Source organism: Parasteatoda tepidariorum, chromosome 8, assembly GCF_982258835.1.
Source record: "Parasteatoda tepidariorum strain Cologne lab strain chromosome 8, Ptep-v5.0, whole genome shotgun sequence".
Lineage (NCBI taxonomy): Eukaryota > Metazoa > Arthropoda > Arachnida > Araneae > Theridiidae > Parasteatoda > Parasteatoda tepidariorum.
The window spans coordinates 94,265,489-94,290,071 of NC_141762.1; the positions used below are offsets into that span (position 1 = coordinate 94,265,489).

Here is a 24,583-nt window from a genome sequence, read left to right on the forward strand (position 1 = left end):
ATTTCTAATTTTGTGATAATTTCGAAATAAGTTAAGTTATTTTGAGTTGCAACACTTTTCTCTAAAACTTTTATTAAAAGTGGAGAGTTATTTCAAAATACAACGATGTTCTTCAAAATATCCTCCCGAATATTACATATTTCATTTCAAATTTTGTCATAGAACAGTGTAGGAAAGAAATCGCTCTTCTGAAAAACTTGCTTTTTTGAGTTACCACGGTTTAGTTCAAAGCGACGTTTTCTCCTCCAAGGTTTCGTTGCAACCGGCACACTGCTACACTATTCCCTAAAACCAAGAGGGCGAATTGCGCCAATGCGATAACGATTTATCTGCTCTCTAAATTAATTTCATGAAACTATGAAAATAACACGTTGTTTCTCTAAAAGGGTGATTTTTTTTAATACACAAAACGACCCAAATATCTCATTTTTCGATTTTTTTTTTTTTTTTTTTTAGTTACTACGGTTTATAGTTTCAAAGCGACGATATGTTAGTGTTAGCATATTATTCGCGCAGCGAGATTTAGTTCATTTTACACGTATCACTTAGGTTTAAATTTTGAACTTGTTATATTGTTGACACGGTAAGAAGTGTTTTAAAACGATTCTTTTTTTCAAATGGCGATTCGTACGTCTTGAGATGACAAGCCATCAAATGACGATTCTTTTTTTTTAAACACATATAATAAATCAGGTACAAACACTCGAAATACAACTCATGAGAGTCAAAAAACACAGTGATCACGTCGCGAGCCAAATGGCTTCAAAACACACCGGAAACAGTAACCCGGAAGTATATGCAGTATAGAACTGGCAGCTCATTCTAGTTTAGAAAACGCCATCCCTTGACAGCAGCCATTGATGCTTGACTCCAGTGTTCTACTGGGAACCGTGTCTTAACGATCAGTCCACTGCGGGACGATTGTGAGTTAGAAATGTCGAATTTATCAACTTACCCTATTTTCCCTAGTTCATGGTAGGTTATTATTTATTTACGGTAGGTAGGTCATTATATATTTACGTCGCACTAGAGCTGCACATTGGCCATTGGATTGGCGACGGTCTAGGAAACATCTCTGAGGATGATCCGAAGACATGCCATCACAGTTTTGATCCTCTGCAGAGGGGATGGCTCCTCCTCTTTGATAGCCCAACGACCATCGGGAAGTCGAGCATTTTACGGTAGAACAGTTTAATCATGACAGATACCACGCACGCTGGGTCCTTATGTAGGCTGATCAAAGTGGTCACCCACCCGCTTACTGACCGCAGTCAGTGATGCTTGACTTCGGTGTTCTACTAGAAACCAAGTCTTTACGATTAGTCCACTGCGGGACTTTCCCTTATTCATATTTTACTATTGTAAATTTTTCAGTTTTATTAGGAGAACTGGAATTCAGGTTAAAAAAACACTTTAAATTATTAACTTATAGTTCATTCTATCACCAGATTGCTTTCTTGTCCATTGGCATTCTGACTATGGTGCTGGTGGTGGCCAAGCATTTTACAACTCTGGTCGCCATCTGTCTCTTCCTGGGTCTATTTGATGGATGTTTCATATCACTGTTGGGCCCAATCGCCTTTGACGTTGTTGGTCAAAAAGGAGCGTCACAAGCTATTGGATTCTTGCTAGGATTCTGTTCGATTCCACTGACAGTGGGACCGCCTGTTGCAGGTAAGAACATTTGGTGGTTTTTTTTTAAATTGGAACATTTTTAAAAAAAGAAAATTACCATCTTTTTTAGTATGCTTCCAAAAAGTATTCAATATTGCTCATTTGTTTTCTTTATTTTGTCTTCTGGAGTGAATATTGAGCAATGACTTAGAGAAAGAAAACCGCTATCAGACATTTTATCGTTGGTCACTATAGAAACAGGTTGTTCAATTTAATGACAGGTGCGACAGGAGGTAGGTAGGTACTTTATTTACGTCGCCTTAGAGCTACACAATGGACGACTATTTGGGAAACGTCCTTGAGGATGATCCAAAGACATGCCATGATCCTCTGCAGAGGGAATGGCTCCCCTGCTTTGGTAACCCGATGACGACCTGCACGCGAAGTCGAGCACTTTACGGTAGAACAGTTTAACGAGGAATGATACCGCTCAGCCTCGGTCCCTAAGCAAGCTGATCCAAGTGGTCACTCACCGTTGTTAAATTACGTCTTACTAGAGCTGCACAATGGGCTATTGGCGACGGTCTGGGAAACATCCCGGAGGATGATCCGAAGACATGCCATTGCAATTTTGATCCTCTGCGGAGGGGATGGCACCCCCGCTTCGGTAGCCCGACGACCTGCGCGCGAAGTCGAGCACTTTACGGTAGCACAGTTTAACGAGGACCAATACCGCACACCCTCGGTCCCTACGCAGACTGATCCAAGTGGTCACCCACCCGCAGACTGACCGCAGTCAGTGATGCTTGACTTCGGTGATCTGCTGGGAACCGTGCCTTAACTATCAGTCCACTGCGAGACCTCTTTCTAGGGAAAAAAACAGAACACGGTAATAAAAAACAGTATTTTTACGTAACCGTAATACTCATATTGTTCCGTTTGGCGGGAATAGATGAAAAAAAATTGAAACTGGTTGAAGATTATGAAGCAATTTAATAATTTTGCGGTAATACTTTAACCTAATTATTATTCTTACTTACACTCAATGTTTTCGTTTCGTTACGTTAGTTCAATCATCGCAAATAGTGCTTTTCATCACACCTGTCATAAAATGGAATAACCTGTTTCCATAACGGCAAGCATCAATTCGTGTTTGATAACGGATGAGTTTCCCATAACGGTATGTGTATAACAACTTACGCTCAACTTGAGAATAAGACCGATGATACCTGACAATATAAACTCAGTGCCAGCTGGTTATTTATGAACTTGTCTTATTTTCGGCTATTTTTCGTTAACGAAATAAAATTAATAGCTCATTTCTTTTGCTTTGCTAAATAGCAGTTACTTATTTCTTTAATTTACAAGAATTCATCAGTTATGAGATTATCGCGCCATTCGATAATCGATTACGAAATCTCATATCAAGGCTTACTCGAAATAGAATGGGAAGAACAGTTGCTAACATAAACAAATGTCAAGCTTCATCAGCCAATTAGAATCGATACCCAAGAGGACGTCACTTGCAGATATGCAATTTTAACTGAGAATGAAACACTCCTATTGAACGGTTGAAATTTTAGAATGCTTTTATAGAAATTTATGGCTAATTAAAATAATAAATTTACATGTCCCTTTCTACATCTGATAAAAATTGGATTTCAGTAGAATTCTCTGTGCCGTTGGTCGTTTGTAAAAAATAAGAATACTTTTTAAGATAGTTCTTCATTTTATATGCGGAGAAATTGTTTATGTAAATGTCCTTAAGCAAATAATGCTAACATTCCACTGTTGCGTTACAGTAAAGCATTTTCTAATCTTTCATCTTGCCATAGTAATACCTGGCCAAATTATTAGACGCACTATAAGATATTATGTAAAATCTTAATTATCAGGTGACCTTGCAGCATTGTTGTTTTTACGCAACTGAAACCGGTTTGTACTTGTTTACGTTCGTGTATTAATTGGTTGAATTAGACGATATATAATATAAATTCCACAATTGGATAGATTCGATGATATATTATATAAATATAGAATATTTATTATATCCTGAATTAGCTTCATTAAAATACTCTCTATTAAGTTGATAAAAAAAATCTCTATATTAGCTGGAAATATTGAATGTATATTATAAAAGACATGGTGATCAGCGTTTTTAAAAAGTGCTTATTTTCGATTTTCGTTCTTTAAAAGCCCTTTAAAGGTGTTTTTTTTTTTTTTTTTTCATTGGGTGTTTTTATAAAGTAGGGGAGAGTGGGGTCAATTGTAACATTTTTTACTTAACTATTTTTAACTAACAAAAAATCCAATATATTATTAGTATTAATTGACAGACGAGTAAAGTAGACTATCCTCTACTAAAAAAAAAAAAAAAAAAATACCTGATTTTAAATATTATTATATTAGTTATTAACAATTTATGACAGTCGTGCAGTTGTTACAATTGTCCCCACTTACGGGGTCAATTGTAACAGTTCATAAATTCAACTAAAATATAGTTAATTATATATATTATCATAGTTGTGATATATTTTTTTATTGATCAAAATAGTAGTGATATTTTAGGAGTAAAAATAATAATGAGCAGAAACCTAAAGGGTTAAACTTTTAACTTTAAGGGGTTAAAAATTTTAATTTATGCTGTGAAAGGTGACAAATAAAATAATGCACATGCAACATAATATAAATGATATAGGAAACTATTGGTGGTTCTTAAAGAGTTAAGTAATGGTTTGTAAACATAAGATTATTTATTTTCAGCTGTTACAATCGTCCCTTTACTTATTGTTACAATTGTCCCCAAGACGCCATTTCAGCTTCATTTGTTAAAAACAATGCTAGTTAATTAGCAAAACTAATCTTTTTTTTATTGAAATGCTAATTAAAGTGTCCACTTACATATTCGGTTACTAATTTTTATTTGTTTAAACAAAATTACTTTGTTACAATATAATATTCTAATACCAAAAAAAGTACTTGCGTGGCGTGAAAATATCTTTTGTGATGTAACTCTTTCAAAAGTACATAAAAATGGTTGCCATCAGAGGTGTACATGTAGATTTATTAAATACACCTTGTGCGCCACCTAGGAACCAAATCTAGAACCCGACACTCGAAATTTTTGCTCTGTTACAATCGTACCCTGTTACAATTGACCCCACTCTCCCCTACTTAATTTTCCATTTTTGAAAAGGAGATTTTTTTTCTTTACCATGTCTATTTTCTCCATGTATTATGCAAAAGCGTGCTTTTTCACATTGTTCTATTCAACATTTTCACAATTCATTCAACCACAATCCATTTCGGCTTACCATTGTCGGTAGCGAATAAAAGCGCTAATTATTTTACGTGTTTGATGAAATACTTGCGAGTCCGCGTGTGCGTCTACTGAGCTGGGTTCAGTTAGATTCTAGCACTCTCATGTGTAACTAACTCTGCTGCATTTTGCAAGATATTCTCAATTCCAGGCTTCATTTTCCACCCTCATTTATCGAACCGAAAAATCTCTCTATCTTCTTATGGTGGCTATTATAATCAAGAAAAAAGTTTTTTGTCAGAAACTAGTTATTTTATCATGATCATGGAAAGTCTTTGAAAATTATTTTGTATTCTGTTAATGAATATAGTGCTTAAAAATATTTTTGAGTGCTTAAAAATTACTTAAAAGGTGCTTATTTTTATTGTAAGATTTGGCTACACATATTGTATATTAGCTACATTGGATTACTCTACTTTAGCATAATTGAATATTTTGTATTTGCTATATTGGATTATTCTGTATCTTGATCTTCCATTTCAGGCCTATTGTATGACCATATGAAAAACTATAATGTTGCATTCTTGGCTGCTGGAATTCCGCCCATCTTCGGTGCCTGTCTATTGTGCCTCATACACAGAATACGCAACGTAAGTATCTGTGCTACAATCTCCCATATTCAACCCTTTGTTCCAAAAATTAATTCTTGTGAACAAAATTACCATCATGAAACTGTTTAACATTTCAAGAAGCGGAAGTCTGAGAAATCTACTTTTAGTAAACCACTTATCAGGCTTTTCTAAAATGCTTTTTATTCTTCAAAAGGGCAGCCGACCGGACTGAGTAATGGTCAGGCAGCTGACCTCACATGAGAAAGGTCCTGAGTTCGAATCCCGGATATGGCATGGATGTTATTTCATTCTCCGTACTATCTATCCTTACTGTAGGAGCGACGTTGGCCCACCTAGTATGGTGCCCCTGAAAGAGTGGTCAAACAAATCTGCCCTACTGATACCTCAATGACAAGTATCAATCAAGTGGGCATTGAAAAAAAAAAACTTAAAAGGGGATGGGGTCCACTTGGACTAGCAACTTTATTACAACTATTAACAACTTTAAACAAATTTTTCAACATTATATTTATTAAAAAGGTATAACTCTTTCGCGGCGGGAATAAGTTTGGTCGTCAAAATAAAATTGTAGTTCCGTAATTTTTTATAACTTTAAAAAACAGAGCAACCTGCTTTATTGTTTTGCGTTGAGCATAGTTACATTTACTTTTCATTACTCAAATAAATAAGAAACAGCAAAAATGACAAGCAAAAATTTATCTTCATGTTTCGATAAAATAGTATGCATAGCAAATAGTCAGCTGTTTTGCATCAACTCATTTCAAAGCATTAAAATATTTTGAATTGCATAACTAAGTTTAATTCTCAACTAACTGGCAATAATTCTAAGCTTTCTCTTATTAAGGATTTGGCAATAATTTAAAAACATTTAATTTTAAGGAGCTTCTAAATTAAAGTACTAAAAAAATTGATTTGTAAATTATTGGGAAAAAAAATCAACGTGGTAACGTAATGAATGCGATTTTGAAAAATATATATAATGGTCGTCCACTGGTGACAGCTAATTTAGAGGAATAACCAACACCTTATGTGAATAATATTTCTGAATGTTAATAATAATAATTTCTAAAATCCAACAAATGGCGATCTGCGAAGTAATGTAAAAGGATTAATTGTAATATTCAGTTTCCTAATTGTTACTGTAAAATTAACATCATACCATTTTTATTATTAATCAAGTTGTTAAAGAGCGGATTGCTTTTCTCTTGTTCTTTAAATCATCAAATGATTCCATTATTCAAATCAGATGCACTCACCTTTATCAATTTCTTAGTTCCCGGGTTGGTGAGCCAATGTTAAATATGGTGATCTCTGGATTTAAATCATTACAAAACACTCTTTACAGAAAATATATTTAATAACAAAAATGGTATGATGTTAATTCAACAGTGCTAATGAGGAAACTGGAACACAATTAATCTTTTTACTTTTTACATTACTGCGCCGAGCGCCATCTGTTGGATTTTAGAAATTATTATTATTAACGTTGAGAAATGTTATTAACACCTTATGCGCCACCTTGAGTGGAAAAAAACTTTGAACGTACCTATTATACCATTTAAAGTGAAATGAATAATGTTTTATATTGTCAAAAGTTATAAAATTATAATAATATAAAATCACAAAGGTAAAAAAAAAATTTACGTTTTAAGAAAATAATTTTAAATTTCATTGGTAAATTTTTTTTGTTGAATTGCAATAAAAATAAATAATAATAAAATAATTATGAATTAATTTACTGTGGAAAAAAAATCTCCCCGCTCATAATAAAGGATTTTTTTTTTAAATAATATTTTTATAATAATAATAAAATAATTATGAATTAATTTACTGTGGAAAAAAAATCTCCCCGCTCATAATAAAGGATTTTTTTTTTAAAATAATATTTTTATAATAATAATAAAATAATTATGAATTAATTTACTGTGGAAAAAAAATCTCACAGCTCATAATAAAAGACATTTTTTTTAAAACAAGCAAACTAACCTTGCAATAACTGTTATGTATTGCATCCTTATATTTCTTATCCGACGAATCAAAGGAGATCTAAAAAAAAAGTAAACACAACAAACGAAATTCTTAACCAGATAAACAAATAATCAAAACCATATTAAAAAACAAACTTGCTGAGTAGTTTCATATCACTAAAGGGAAAGAATACATTTATAAAACCAGGCCTTCAGCCTTATAAACTATAAACATTAAATATTCTTTAAACAATTTGCATGGGTTATCTATTCATTGTTTATACTTCCTATTACTCGCGCACTACAATTTGTTAAACTGGTAATCGCCGGTTTTTAGTAAACAAATGTCACAAGGAAAGTTACTTTTAAAGGCTATCGTGTGAATACTGTGGTTATCTTCTGAGTGGCCGAATGTTTAACCTAGAATCAGATATTAAAAAAATAACAAGTTAGTGAACAAGTTAGCATATCAGATGAAACGACGCCATTTTTATTTAAATAAATATGAATTCTTTGTTCTTGGCAAAGGCAAAGTCCAGAAATTCGCAAGTCTGAATTTTTAAAAGCTTTTAACTAAAAGTGCTTGTTTGTTATTCATAATATCCACATGACTGAATCACGGCGACATAGTCGCAGAACGTTACAGAGTTCTGGCAGAAAGATTTTTCCTATGAAAAGTAGAAAAAAAAATTATTTCTTTTTTACAGAAATTTACACGTAATATTTGAATCATGCATTTAAATAATAACTTCTTGACGTGCTCAATTTACGTCGACAGTATCGTAAATCGATGTCATGTTTCGATTGTATTTTCGGCAGTTATTGATTTCGCGTAGATTTTAAATATCCCGATATATTTCAAACAATATTGAAAATTCGAATCGTGCATTTGAGCATTTACTTTTTAAGGCAATAATTCTATCAAATTTTTGGCAGTTATTGCTATAGATATCTCCATAATTTTAAAATCTGATATATTTTTTTTTTACGATATTACTTATCATAACAACCAAATCTCGAATCAAAACACGTATTTGAGAAGTCCGATTCGCGTAATTTTGTTGTCGATCTTTTTTTCTCGCAATTACTACTATGGGTTTCATGACTTTTAATTATTTTTTTTTATTATGATGATTATTTACAAAATGCGAAGAAGGAATTAATTTGTGTGCCCCCCCCCCCTCTTTTAGTGCGTCTAATAATTTGGCGAGGTTGCTAAGTTATACAAGAGAAGAACATAAATTTATAGTAACTGACGTCAATATTGCAGAAATAATAAATGCTTTTTTTTTTTTTTTCATTACTTATTTTTGGGCAAACCTAGAGAGCCTACATTTGGCCAATCTAGGCTGTTTAGGTAAACCTTGTTTGCAGAAGTGAAAAAAGAAAAGAAAAGCGGCAAGAAAACTTATAACAAGTTAATGGGATTCAAGAAGTAGAGCTGGAGACGTATTCGTTCAAGACACTGAATGAATGAAATAATTATCACTTTTTATGAGGATTCCAAAAATGTATGACAGAAAAGGCACTGTAAAAGGCCAAAATGAATGATGTGATGAATGTCGACGTTCGGTACTCATCCGTTACTGAAGGCTATGAAAAACGTATTATCACAGTGCCTATTTTAGGTATCGCTTAATAGGCACGTAGGTACCTATTACCTTAGTGCATTTTAACTATTACCTAATTATCTCGGTATTTGTAACCAGAAAGTATTTGTCTCATAAGTTATTTATAACCAGAACACATGTTTACTATTACGATATTGCGCTATTTTTTTTTTAACGGAATATTCAAAAACATTTGTTTAATTTCATTATTTCTGTCTTACACAAAAAAATCGACATTCAGCATGCATTGATGGAAATATCAGAAAGTAAAAGCAATGTAAACAAACATTTAATTCAACATTCACTACTGAATGTTGACATTTATACAATATCCTGCATATATTTTAAATTAATATGCTTATCCGTTGCGGTGCTTAAAAAAATGTACACACTATAATTGACGCCATTGATGCTTCATTAATTGTGGTAAAAGGCAGTACTGGTATTTTGATATACTCACGGCACCTCCAAGGAATAAGTACCTAATTATCTGTCTAATTGATTGGCTGATTTATAATTTAAATGGCAGTTAAATTAAATCATGCTAGCAATGATCGATACTTTTGGGTTAGACAAGCGCAAATACCATAATTTTTTTCGCTACATTTCACATTTAGAACTACTATATATATATATATATATATATATTAGTTGTGATTTTTTTTTTAATTTAGGCGCAGAAAATTACTATATGACTTTTCGCCTTACTTCCGCCCAGCTAACCAAAAATTAGTACACAATAAAGACCCTTTTTGTAAAATTCGAATTTCACTCTTTACCTCCAATTTCAGATAAAACTTATAGATGTAACTTTCTACACATAAAAAAAAAAAATAATAATTTGTTTTGCATCGTTTTTGAAATCAATAAACAACGGAATCCAGATCAAACTCAAAAATCGCATAAGTTGGAACATAGTCTCTATTCCACAAACCGATGCCAAATCCCAAAGCAAAACATAAAATGTTGGTAGCCATTATGCCAAACAAAAAAGCGGATCCATTTTTATTTACTTTTCCTCGTTTTTTGTCAGAGAGTTCTGTCAATGTAATCTTCAGTTTTTGGCTTCGAATCTTATTGTATTCCGTTAGCCATTTTGTATTGCCACGAATTCTTCTACACAAATCAAGCAAAACCGTTTTCTCTGGTTCTTCGCCTGACAATACAGAGATTAACTTCGGAATCACGTCTCCGTTTCTCTCAGATACAATAATTTCAAGCGGCGATCCTCCGCTAGACTTGATTTCTTCATCAGGAGTATCACTTACAGAAATGTTGCCAACGTTTTCTGGTGGAATCAATTCATTGCCAGACAATTTGCCGAAAATGATTTCTTTTCTGTCATGGTTTACTTCAAAAGCTTCTTTGTACAAGATTTCAAAGTCCTCGACTAAATCTTCCCATACATTGTTATCCAATGATTCTGAATCAATTCTTTTTGGGTTTTTATCAGAAACTGCTGACTTCGGAATCGCATTAACATTTTGCTTCAAGAATAGTTCAAATGCTGATGTTTCATTAGTTCCTTTGTTTCTTTCTAAAGTACTTTCTGAGCAGATTTCGAAGTCTTCCGCCACATTTATCCATTCACCGCTCAACATTTCTGAATTAGTCATTATGAAAGAAAATTTTAAACTTGCTAAGAAAATCAAATCCAATTGGAAAACGCAACTTATTATTTGTTTCTTAAAGAATGGATATTAATTTTAATTTCCAAAGTAACGTACAGAATTTGCTGCTGAAATCTTAGTTCAATTCTATGAGGGAAAATAAAGAGTACCGTTGCCAAATATTAAAAAGTAATAAGCTCCCAACGAGACTGAATTTAAAAATGACTAAGCTGTCATCAGAATTTATCCACGTGATCCCGAAAATAAAACACTTTAGTTCAATCTATTACAAATTAGTCCATATCTAATATTTATCATGATTTTTTTAATTTTATGATATTGGGGAGATTTCGCAAATTTACGTTAGCTTCCATCCGTAAGATTTCAAGTAATTGCGCATGCGTCAGTTCTGGTGAAAGGCGCATGCGCTCGTGAAAAATATCAAACATACGTAACTGATGTTTACTATGTTTTATGTTTTGTAATTAAAATAACTGTTTTCTCGGGCTGCAATCTGCATTGTTAATGAACTGAATAATACCCGATGCAGACTAATAAATCATTTGTTTTAATCACAAAACTGTTTTCTTGAACTGCAATCTGCATTGTTAATGGACTGAATAATACCCAATGCAGACTAAAAAATTATTTGTTTTAATTACAAAACTGTTTTCTTGGACTGCAATCTGCATTGTTAATGAACTGAATAATACCCGATGCAGACTAATAAATCATTTGTTTTAATCACAAAACTGTTTTCTTGAACTGCAATCTGCATTGTTAATGAACTGAATAATACCCAATGCAGACTAAAAAATCATTTGTTTTAATTACAAAATTAAGTAAAAGTTAACTTGAAAGTAAAAAAAAGTTAAATCTAGAGAAAGAACACATATGGAAATGCATAAATCAACATCTAGTAACACAATAAGAATACGAAGAAAAATAAGTCGAGGTATTCTTAAGTTCAATTGTAGTTTTTTTTCTGCAACTTTAACTCATAGCTATAATTGCGAAAAGACTAACCTTTTAGCTTTCTTTACCTATAACCTTTTGCTAATGAATGTTTTATATTAAAACAATTTGGCGACTTTATAAAATTTAACAAAAAATCATCTTGACTTGAACTAATTTATCAGCTAAAGTGTAAATTTTTTCCAACTACTTTATTTTCGGCTTCACGTGGATGAATTTCTGATGTAGCCATCTTTAAATTTTGTCTCGATGGGGGATATTCAACAAGTTTTGTCATCATCAGCCAATGGTCTTTTTATCAGACGTTAGGATTATTATTCCGGGATATTCAGAAATTATTGACAAATATGTTGATTTACTTCATGTGCAACGAGCACCCTTTTTTTTTCTTTAATTGTGTATACAAAAACGATATTTCAGACGAATATAGTTTTTATGTGAAAGTTTTTTGAAAAACAAGCCAAGGTCTTCAGAGTGGCCTGCAATGAAAGGATGGCGAAATAAGAGTTCTGTTTTAAAAATTTCGTGCTTGATTATGTCAACAGTTTTATTTAAATAAGGCTATTTCAAGGATAAAACGATGGCGAAGAAGTTCAAACAGGTTTTTTATGTTTATGATTTACAACTTTTCACTCGAAATTATCAATTCATGTTTGGATACTTTACATATGTTAAAAAATATTTCATAAATAACTGATTGATTAATTATAATTAGTTAATTTATTGATTGCATGACCCAAATTCTAACTATTTTTACACTAGAACTAATTGGTTTTTATTTCTGAGTAAAAGCTGATGTTTTTGCAGGAACCGATCAAGACAAATTCAGGCCCAAGGCTCACCAAATTTTCTGGGCCCCTTACAAAATATTTTGAAATTAAATTACTGAAGAGTAATCCTAATAATGAAAAAGAATCTATTAAACTGCATGATTCAAGAGAAACATTCTAAAAATTTTGAAAGCAGACAATTGAAGATTATTTTTCTAAGATAAAGTTTACGTATCTATAAATTAAAGCAAAATATAAAACAACAAAACAATGTTATGTCAAAATAAAAATAGTTTGGTGACCACAAACAATTGAAATCAGTGATTTTTGCTAAAAGTCACTGACATATATGGCAACGTTACTTTTAAAAAGTAACGAGTAAAAGTACAAGTATTTTTAAAAAAAGTAACGAGTAAAAAGTTCTTATTTTAAAAAGTAACGAGTAAAAAGTACAAGTAAAAGTACAAGTACTGAACAAAAAAAGTAACGACTTAAAAGTACATTTCTAGGAAATCGAAAATTCAAAGTAACCTAAACTTTTATTCAATAATATTCTTATGTTCTTTAATGTTTTTGCGAAATTGTTGTTATTTATTTAATTATTTTTAATTTTGAAAGTTATGGATATTAATTTATTTTTAAATTCGGAAGAATATTATAATATAACTTTATAATATAATTTTAAAATCAAATATAATTTTAATATCAAACTTTTTATGGATTTGTACGAAAAAGAAATTTTATCTATTGATTTTAATTTTTAGTTTATTATTTTTATTTATTTAAATTACCATTGATTTAAAATTGTTTTACTCTTTAGAAACGCGTTTTAAAAGCACAAACGTAAACAAAGCAAACACGGGGTTTCAGTTAGCTTTGTGACCTTTGAGCTAGTAAAAAATAATTGAATGTGCAGTATAAGTTGAAACAGAAGGTATTTAAACACAAAGTTGGCTGTTAATGCATATATATTGCACATTAATTTTATAAATTTAAAAAAAAAACATAAATATTATTTTTAAATATTTTTTTTTTCAAAGCTTACTGAGTTTTAGAAAAAAGTAACGATTTCATTCGATATTTTCGTTACAAATACTTGTACTTTTTCCCTAAAAAAGTAACGAAAGTACAAGTAAAAGTACTAAATTTAAAAAATAACGAAGTACAAGTAAAAGTACGTACTTTTTACTTGTACCGGCGGTACAAGTAACGAAAGTAAAAGTACTGCCATATATGGTCACTGATTAGCTGAATTATTTATTATTGTAAGCTGTAATTATTTTTTATTTAGTACCTAAACCAACACATAGCTAGCCCACCTTTCATTAGACTTTTTACTAATTTTTGAGGCCCCTCAGAAATTGTGGGCCCTAGGCCCATGCCTATTGGGCCTAGGCTATGATCAGGCCTTGTGTTTTTGAAGAAAAGAAAGTCGATCTCATACCAAATACTATTTACAAAATATTAAAAAAAAAAAAGAAATCGAGGTGTTATTTTTTTTTTTTATTTAAACATTTTACACTATAGCAACGTATACTTATGAAATTATAGTAATAAAATTTTATTTTCAAAATGACTATTTTTTCTCTCCAGAAATCAGAAGATTTAGATGAAGAAAATGAAACAAAAGAACAAGTGCCAGACATCATTAGATCCAACGGTATAACTTTTTTTTCTCATTTTCATTTTTGAAAAATATTTTTTTTAAATTTATTTATTAGTATCTGTTTCCTTTTTTACCCCTTTATCATTATTAATTGTGCTACAGCTTCAAATTTTCAAGCTCCAAATCTCAACAATCTTTTTAAAGTAATGAACAACACGTTATCTTTTCATTTCGTGATTTAGCGCTAAGTTAACCTAGCTTATAGCCATCTCATAAATAATTGCTGTGACTAAGTTCAAAATCTAAGCATATACCGATTCTGAAGCATTCTTGTTCCTCTCATACAAATAAACGTAACATAACAAAATTAGTTAATTTTTTCATAACTAGGTGTGGGGATAGGAAGGAGTCTTCGACAATGCCAACTTTCTTCTATCAAAAGGTACCTCAATATTGAATAGAGTTAGCATTTCTTAATACTAGTGAATAAATGTTTAATAATTGTAGTGATAGTTACCGCCACAAGCTCTCTCTTTTTTTGTGACGGGTATCTTAGTTTAGCGAAAACTATTAGCAGATTAATTATCATCTTTTGCACATGTGCTGAAGATGAACAATACGCCTTATTTAGTTTTAATTTCTTATTTAGGTTTGCAGCAATTTATAACAGTAAGTATTTATTGCAGTATTTCATTTTGAAATTTTTCGGAACGAATATTAATTGGGGAGATTTCCATATCGTGATCTGTGACAGAAAAATCGCAAGTATTGTGATTAGTCCGCAACTTCAGGGCAGCGGCCCGCGAGAAACTATAAAAAAAAAGCATCACAGAAAGGGACCGTCGATCTCGAAAGGTATAACTCGTAACCACCACCCTGCAAACATCTACATGTTTTTGTTGACTTTTTTTTTTTTTCAAATTTGCGAGTCTAAAATCTATTTGGCACCTTGGCGAATGTAGTTGGCGCGACAGATCACGATACGGAAATATACCCTACCCCCTACTAATTTTCACTAAGATCTTCATTTCTAGCTACACCACCGGTAATCTGTTCCACACCGCGAAGCTATAGTGAGCAAGTCGCATAGCCTTTAACGTAATTAACATAAAATATGAAAAGATAAAAGATGAGGGGTTAAACAAAAATAAGCCAAAAACAGCTGAGAATTGGCGAGCGATATCGAAACTAGTCGTAAATCATTGCCAACCAAAAATAATAATAATTAATCATTGATGATAAAGCTTTGAGTAGTTTCTATTTCTTTTTCCAGATATTGCCATAAAAATACCAGAAAAAATGCCTTTGACTGATGCTTCTAAAGATGTTCTCAATCCTTCTATACCGCCAAATGAAACTTCGCGCCTCTGTGAGGATCTTCACACAAAGCAAAGTTCTTTAGAAGCACTGTGATAAATTTATTTATATTCAAAGAATTACACGCCAACAAGAGATACATATTTTTCAACAAATTCCATATTTTGATGAAAAAATAATGCATATTTTAAAACATATTAAGGTATGTTTTAAAATACATTAAGATATCTATATATGTTTTGTCATAATGTTTTGGGACGTTTTTTATGCTCAGAAATGTTGCCAGAGGAAACCCTGTGAAGAAATTGTATTTTTAACCTTTTGTTTACGGCACTTAGCATGATGAAGCTATTCTGGTCCACTTATTGGACCAGCCGTAAGCAAAAGGTTAAATGAATGTTCCTTAAAAATTTCTTTTAAAATTACATACGTTTCCCATTATCCAAGTTGCTCGAATCAATTTCATAATACTACACTACTCTGTGGAGCTATTAAAAGATAATAATAACTAATTGAATAAAGCACAAGGCGTGATAACGTTAGTAATTATCTGTGTCCAAACTGAAAAAAAATCTTTTATTTCAATAAAATTATTTTATATTTTTCGCAGTTTTTATTTCAAGCTGGTTTTATTATTATTTCTTAATTACATTTTTTAAATGCACATTTGTACATGCCAATCGGCTGCACTCTCTAGTGGCAGCCAAATTTATATGCGAGTAGTAGCAAAAGTGTCTTCTTTTGAGTGTATAAAAAATTCGTAAATATATCAAAGACTTTACATGATCATGATAAAATAACTAGTTTCTGACTAAGTACTCTTTTCTTGATTATATTAGCCATTATAAAAAGATCGAGAGATTTTTCGGTTCGATAAATGAGGTTGAAATATGAAGCCTGAAATGGAGAATATATTGCAAAATGCAGTCAAGTTGCACATGAGAGTGCTAGAATCTCACCGAATCCAGCTCAGAAGACGCACATGCGGACTCGCAAGTATTTCATCAAACATGTACGACTTTCATACGCTACGGAACGACGGTAGGCCGAAATGAATTGTGGTTGATTGAATAGTCAAGTTGGGGGCAAATGTGATAATTTTAATATAAACGTTAGTGTTCTAGCACTAAATTTTTGTATCAAAAAAATTATTATATTTGCAGAAAATTAAATATTTTTAATTACTAGAATTAATTTTAAAAAAAAAGGCTTTTATAGAATGATTTATGATGATTATGTATAATGATTATATGATATTTGGAATACATATATACTAGTGGGCTGCGCCCCCTGCTCGGTAACCCCCAAAAATTGCTACGCAATCTTATATGGTTTGCTTCGCTCGCTACTAACTGAGGTACATTGCAAATGCACAAAATTCTAATAATTCAAAACAATCATTCGAATCCATATAAAAACCTTTTTTTTTTTAAAAAAATACATCTTTTTAGTAAATACTAAGGCATTAAAATAAATAACATGTAATTCGTTAAACCTATTAGAAATGTGCTATAGTATAATTCGTAATACTGTACAGAACCCGTTATCCGGAAATCAGAAAACCGGAACGAAATTCGATAAATTTTCCCGCCATTTTTAAAAAAAAAAAAAATTTTTCCTCATAAGATTTTAGGATTTTTCGTTCTTTTTTGAAAGATGTTTACCTTACCATCATTTTGGAAATAATCATTAGTGTATTACTCTATCGTTTTTTCTTCTCTTTAAGATTATTTCCAAAAAAAAAATTTTTTTTTAGCTGGGTTTAACAATAAAAAAACGGCTTTTTGTAGCGATTCAGAAAACCGGAAAAATCAGTTATCCGGAACAGCGATGGTCCCGATCGTTCCGGATAATCGGTTCCCTACTGTATATAAATTCGTGAAAAAAAGCGCTTTCGACAAAATACTAAAATAGAGATTTATCGACAAAGACTACTCACTGCTGCCTAGCGTAATAGTAGTTGCCGCAGCTGATGCTCTCTGGTTATTTCAGTTTTTAAAAGCGCTATATGTTGAGCCACCTCAGCTAGATTTGGCATGTGACATTTTTAACGGCAATCATTGGTCGAATCGCCGTGTAAGAGAAATAGTAACGTAAACAAAACAAACGTTGCCACCGGCGGAAAAGAAATACAGCCAAAATTTGGGAGCCACGTAAGAGAATTATATATATTAGATATATATATTGCCAAAAGTGATTACTCAAATCCTAAATTCAAGCATAGTAATATCGTATTAAAAATAGGGGTTTTTAAGATCATGTGGGACTTTTTAGCAATAACCATTAAAATGCGATTGAGAAACGAGACTTAACAATGGAATCTGTGCAAATTGAACGAACTTAAAAAGTGATGACTCAAATTTACAATTTTCATTATTTTAAGGGGAGGGGGAAATCAGTGTGTTCAGAAGATTCCGCGGGACGCAGGTTTTCAATCTAATTTATGCTTTAAAAAATAAAACATCGCTAGGAGTACAGGAAAGTCTCCTTTTCCTGAAAATAGTTGCCTTTCTAAGACTTCTCAGGCAAAAAATATAAAAATTGCCAGTCACCTCAAGCCGAAAATAGTTGCATTTTAGTCGTCTGTGAAAACCGGATTGATGAATAAAATTTAAAGAGTCAATAAAAATGATCTTTTCTTATACATATTATGTGTAAAAACAAATTATGAATGATAGAGCTATTTTAAACAAATAAAAAATCACGTTTTTAAAGTTTACATTTCATTTTATATCATAATAATTAGTCAGCTTTAAAAAATGAGAAGAGGTTAGTTTATTTGAGATATTTAGTTGCTATCTAAAAGTAAACCACTGAATGTACTACGAGGTTGCCAATCTCTGAAAGAGCTCTCAGATAAAAGTCACTCAGAAATATTTCGAATAGAATACAGTTGAGTCGGACTTATTGGTTTTGTTCAAATTTTTTCACGTTTCCTTATTTGCCCGGTCGTTAAGTGGTAGTACATAGAGTTCGCTATACAGAAGTGGTCTTTCTTGGAGGTTTCGCTGTACATATTTGTTTATCCCAAATGAATGTTATATACCACTTTAGCTTTAAAAAAAATTGATTTAAAATCAGACTTAAGATCTAATTATAAATATTTATATGATTGATAAATGTGGGGTAAAAAAAGAACTATTTTGTAACACAAATCCCAACAATGAGACACTTGGGCTACCATCTTTTTTTTCCGAAAGGAGAAACATTTTTAAAGGACAGGCACAAAAACAAGTTGAAATATGGCCAGAAATGAAACAAAATTTCATTATCTGGAAATTTTAATTTCTCTTTATTCAGCATTTCTGTTTAAGTATTTGCTAATTGCTCCGTAATCGTAGAAGATACTATATATCTTTAAAATGCACATCAAGAGTCACAAATTCTTATTCCGGTAGGGGGGGGGGGATGATATAGAAATCTAAAGATTTGCAAATAAAGGTGGGACTGAAAATATCGAAACATGCTTTTTCTTATAAGTGTAATGTGTTTTTTTTTAAACTATTTACTCATTTTTAGAATCTTATGCTCAAAAAATTATATATTTCTAACAAAAACAGTTAATTGAAATAAAACATACCATTACTTTTTACAGGTTCAAAAAAAAAAAAAAAAAATTCCAGCAAAATGACATTTTTTTTAATATTAAAAATGAACAAATAATATGTGTAATATGTACATGGTTTTTGAGTACTTATCCATTTCTAGAATCGTAGGCTCAAAGAATTTTGATATTTTCAGTCATGTAACTCAAAAGTCCGGAAAATTTCTTGAGTAAAATCATTAATATTGCATTTCAAAAAATTAATGTCTGCATAAATTTAAGTCATTGATATTTTCAAAACATGAAATTATATGCAGCATAATTTAAATTAAAAATTATGTATAAGTTTACTTTTATCTCGAATTACATTTATTATTCTACCAGAAAAAATATTTACAAATAAAAAATATGCCAAGCATAAATTCTAGTTCAAATATTTCTAAATAAATTATAGAAGAATTTTATTCATAAATATGATCGATTTCTTTAAACTTCTGGATCTTGGATTTCCGGAGCACAATCATCTCTGTATTTTTCTAACAAAAAAAGGTAAATTTTTGATGAAATAAAACATACCAATACTTTTTATAGGTTTAAAAAAAAAAAAAAAAATCCAGCTGAAAGATCGTTTATTTGATTGTACTGAAAATGAATAAATAATAAAAATATCTATCAAATTTGGCACAGAATAAATGCTCAGCAATATTAAATTAGATGTGTTTCATATAAACGTAACACAACTGCTGTTATCATACGGACAGAAAAAATTAAATGAATTGCCTCCTAACAATGGAGGAAATCAAAAGTCGAATTTTTTAATTAGGAAATGCGTATGATTAATTTTCATAACATAATTGGCTCAAACACGCACATTCTAGATTTCTATTCGCTTAGTTTTTTCAAATAAATATTTGTTTAAAAGGCCTATTCCTTCGCCATATAGGATTTTAAGATGATTTTGTTCGAATTTATGGTTTTCATATTTCAACCTTTAAAAAAATGTTTTTTTTTCTTTTCAATATCCATTATGTGTTAATGCTTCAGTGATGAAGTAATTAATTAGTAAAAAATGAGATAAATATACATAAAAACAGATATTTATTCAAATATAATTGGCAGACAAGCTTGATCACAGCATTAGTTACTTTTTTTCCCCTGTAAACAAAATAAAGTCCGCTAGGCTGCCATACGAATGGTCGATCACAAAAACAATACAAAACTAGATCATTTGATTCTTCCAGCTGTACGACAACACTTCACACCGAGTAAACATCCACTGCACGAAGAGAGGAAGAAAGAAAAAGCCACACATTAGAGAAGTTAGTAATAATTGCAGCAGGCATATCTTCTGCACTTCATTGCCTCTCTGAACAACCCTTGCCTTTTAGTAAATTGTAAAAATACAGCTCGAGATGCAATTGAAACGGTATCGCTTAAACTTACGACTATAAATAATCTTGCAACATTTAAATCCCATGAAAATAAATTGTAGCGCGAGTTTTTATATATATTCGAAGATTTAGTTGTTTCTACAGGCTATAATATCCAGCATATAAATTTTTCTCTAAAATCATCAATATCAATTTGCCAGGTTTTGAAATCCAATTTTTGTACAGAGTGCAAAAAAAAAAAAAAAAACGAAACACCTTGATTAACTGATCGGATTTTCCATTTTTTTTTAATTATCGAATATGGATTCCCGAAAAATTCGTTTATCCAAAGATAATTTCATGCAAAATATAACTTTTAATAAATATTTATTTATAGTCGGAAAATTTTGAATTGTAAAGTATAAAATTTTTTTTAAAGAATGTAATTTTATATGACTAAATGCAGAATTTGAGCAAAATCGGTCAAATAGCTCCTGTTAAATCTAATTTTAAATATACAATTTCTTTTTTAAAAAAAAAAATTCCATTTCACAGAAACTATTAGACCGATTTTGTTCATATTTAAATTGATGTTAAAATTTGTATACTTTACAATTCAAAATTTTTCCACCATTATTAAATAATAATTAAAAATTACCTTTAGCATAGAATTATCTGAATTTTATTATTGTGTGAAAAAAAATTTCAGTTCTCGAGATATGGCGAAATACGCAAAAAGTATAATTACAACTAAAAGGTCGGACATTTCGACCTCTCTCTTGATTAAACTATCCTATTTTGGGAGTTAAGAATCCAAATTCAAAGAAAGAAAAAAAGATACATTTATTCAAAGAAAGGTTTTGTGTCTCATCTTGTAACTTAATATACCCCCCCCCAAATTATTAAGATTAGGTTCTAGTATATGAAAATCTGCTCAAATTTATCGAAGGTATTTACTCTTTTGCGCACTGTACTTATATTGTCAAATGCCACAAAGACTATGAGTCGATAAAGGTATAAAATAATACTTGGGGATCACAGGAACTTTTATTTAGCCCAGAAAGCCATATTTTGACTAGCATGCTCTCCAGCAAAACAAACAAGTGTTTTTCACATATCACTATGGTAACGTTAAATTGTAATTCACCTACATTGTACAACAATTTGCAAAAGTGAGGACAATTTTAAACAATGCTTTGTAACTTAAACAGAGCATTAAGACTTGATTAAACAAACAAGATCTAATATTACCTAAGAACTTCAGCAAGTATATATGACAAATATAGTAAATAGCAGACCGGGGTGAAAAAGATTTTTTTTTGTTGTTCAGAAACGGAATTTAAATTAAAACTTTCTACATACCCCCTCGTCCCCGATGGTTTAGGAAGACAGCCAATACATAACTTGTGCATCAAGCATATTTGGAAAAAAAAACTTAACTCGTTGTGCAAAAACTCTTCAGTGAGTTTAAGCAAGGCCTATGAATCAAGACCTACAACATATATTGCCACTTAATGATTAGGAAACTAAGTAATTAAAAGACGTATTAATCTTAATTTATATATTTAAGTTAGGTTTCAGTTGCATCTGAAATGTCGACCTATCTACAGTGGGCTCAAAATTTTAAAAGCTATTATGTTGAACAGAAATTAAAAGGGAAATAAAAAATGAAGAAATGAACATACGTAAATTAAAAAGACAACATGTAAGAAGCAATGTCACAAAACAAACAGTAAAGTGCAGAAAACATGCATGCGTATGAATGTCATTTCAAAGAAACAGAACAAAATAAGGTATTTAAAAAAAATGTATGACAGAATACAATGATAAAAAGAATGTTTTTATAATAATAATAGTTAACAAATAAAAGCAAGCTGGGGAAAATTGTAAGTATAAAATGCTTTTTTTAATGAGTAAAGGCTTTAGAAAGATTTGAGGGAATTTTGAGCAGTATCATTATGCAGTTTGTTAAGAATTTAAAAGATAACCATTCTAATTGTGTTACAAACCAACAGAATTCATTTCTGGAGTATTTTCCCTCATTTCAGAACTAAAAGGGATTGGGGGGGGGGAATAATCAACTTTTAATCATATTTGTGACATAAATCATTACTATAATAGGATTCAATACATAAATAGGATTTTGATGACATGCACAGATTAGAGGACTACTTTTCTAATTAAGAACATTTTTTTCTTTGTTTATATTGTAAGTCCCAATTTCTCCTAAGTTTATTCTTCTCATATTTTTTCCTCTACTAATAGTGATTTCTAACTAAACTAAAAACTGCATCTTAGTATACGTAGTGCGCATAAAACGGACCACCTTGAATAACTTTTGATCTAATGATCGGATCTTAACTTTTTAAGACTCAATCTTAATGGCTCAAGGGGGGGGGGTCTCAAATATGCTCTCTTCTCTTCTTCCTTATCCCAAAAATTAGCAGGGTTAAACATTGTCCATGAAATTCATGACCCGGAGGAAGTTGGACACCAAAAGTGGGTTATCTAGAATGTCCCTCTTGTCCAGTCCAGGATGTTAATTTCACTTTTTGAGTCTTCCTTTAAATGTCGTAAACTTTTCAATCGAATTTAAAAAATTTTTGCACACTATTAAAAAATTAGTTTATTTAAGGTAATTCCATGTAAAAAAAATAACCATTAAATATTTATTATTATTTTATTTAATAATTTTCGAAAAAATTTTGAACTGTAAGGTATACCAGTTCTTGCATCATTTTAAGTATAAATTTACATGGCAAAATACAAAATTTAACCAAAATAATTCAAATAGTTCCTGATAAATCGAATTTTAAAAATATGACCTTGGAATTCAATTTCTCAGGAGCTAATCAATGTATTCTCCTATCATTATTAAATTAAATAATAAATATACACTAAAATACATTTATATCTTCGTATATACCATTTTTATAATTCTTTCCAAAAATGTATCAATTCGATTAAAAAGTTCTCGAGATATAGCGAAATATGCAAAAAGTAAAATTAAGGGGTCCAAATTTAGAGGGCTCTCCTGGCCTAACTATTGGGGCCCTATTTTGGGGGTCAGAAATCCGAAACCGTCGGAAAGATTGGTATATTCATTCAGAGAAAGCGTTATGTCTGATTTCGTAATTTAAAGTATCTTCTTCACTTATGAATTAGCATATTTGAGGTCATCCCATTGAGCCATTACAATTGGGTATTAGAAATGTGAAGATCTGATTATTAAATCAAAAGTTATTCAGTTATTTCTGCAAAAAAGTTCAAAGTCATATCAAAAGTTATTTCTGCAGATTTATTCAACCAAAAACAATGGTATGACTGTGCCTACCTATTTGTACCAATTCCATTACTGCATATTGTTTAGAATTTTCGCAAACAAATCTTAAGTTCAAACAAATACATTTCTTTCAAAATGTAGTTATGTCTTCATACGTTTTTTCCCCCTTCCTAAAGATATTGAGTTGTAAGATCACACTTTGTAGTGGGCCAATGAAAAAAATCAGGACATTATTTGGATCAGTAGACTAATGCCAAGTACATTAATTGCACTTTGTAGTGGGTCAAAGAAAAAATCAGGACATATGCCTGAGTACATAAAAAAATATCAATTTAAAAAAAATGCAGTTTTCCTTACTTAAGTATTACGGCCAAATTTTATCACAAAAGAAAAACAAAACATAATTTTTTATCTTTAATTTCAGAATTACTTTATTTAGAATAGAAAGTTTAATGTAATATTTCTTTCAAAATGTGGTTACGTCTTTATTATTTATTTCCCCCCCTTCTAAATATAATATTGAGTTTAAGATCACACTTCATAGTGGGCCAAAGAAAGAATCAGGACATTATTGGGATCAGTAGACATATGCCAGAGTACATTTAAAAATAAAAAAAGTAAAATTTGCTCTACTTAAGTATTAAGGTAAATTTTATCGCAAAAGAAAAAAAAAACTTATTTTCATAGCACTGTTGCAGGGAGAAGGAAGAAAAAAAAAACTAGTTAATATTTACAATTATCAAAAATTATCTTAATTTGTAAACGAGTTCAAGAATTCCGAATTTTCAAGATAAAGAGAAAACATATATCACTTCACATTTTAAGTTCAGGATAATCCTTCAACTCAACATTTCAAAATAAGTTATTACTGTATTGCTGATTAAATCATTTTAAAAATAAAGTGAATAAATTACCACGAAAATGTGAAGCATCGTTCAAGATTTGTAACAGCGTTTGCTGAAAATTGTAAATAGGCGTATAACACCGTATACATCACCATGAAAATTTGGTAATGCAAAAACAGCT

General features: G+C 30.8%; 2 protein-coding genes and 1 long non-coding RNA gene across 5 annotated transcripts in view; 1 reads left to right on the forward strand and 2 right to left on the reverse strand.

The window, feature by feature from the left end:
• LOC107447734 (monocarboxylate transporter 10) overlaps positions 1-15,881 on the forward strand; it is a 62,612-nt gene extending 46,731 nt beyond the window's left edge. Inside the window, exons 6-10 of one of the 2 annotated variants that reach the window (XR_015435954.1) lie at positions 1,449-1,674; positions 5,417-5,523; positions 14,031-14,097; positions 15,317-15,667; positions 15,748-15,881. Coding sequence is in view for 1 of the 2 variants with exons in the window: in XM_043049973.3 (XP_042905907.2) it covers positions 1,449-1,674; positions 5,417-5,523; positions 14,031-14,097; positions 15,317-15,456 (540 nt within the window). In the remaining variant the exon portion in view is untranslated. Of the gene's footprint in view, positions 1-1,448; positions 1,675-5,416; positions 5,524-14,030; positions 14,098-15,316 lie in introns of both variants that reach the window. The other variant, XM_043049973.3, reaches the window with a different exon arrangement.
• Positions 15,882-15,953: 72 nt separating this feature from the next.
• On the reverse strand, positions 15,954-18,977 carry LOC147806551 (uncharacterized). Its single transcript, XR_015435955.1, has 2 exons — positions 17,226-18,977; positions 15,954-16,889 (listed from the first exon to the last, which is right to left on the reverse strand). It is a non-coding gene; the product is annotated as an uncharacterized LOC147806551 (long non-coding RNA).
• Positions 18,978-19,985: 1,008 nt separating this feature from the next.
• LOC107443910 (heterogeneous nuclear ribonucleoprotein R) overlaps positions 19,986-24,583 on the reverse strand; it is a 37,784-nt gene continuing 33,186 nt past the window's right edge. For both annotated transcript variants that reach the window (XM_071180966.1, XM_016057937.3), the window contains exon 12: positions 19,986-20,180. In XM_071180966.1, coding sequence (XP_071037067.1) covers positions 20,161-20,180 — 20 coding nt within the window. In that variant the 3' untranslated portion in view covers positions 19,986-20,160. The remainder of the gene's footprint in view (positions 20,181-24,583) is intronic.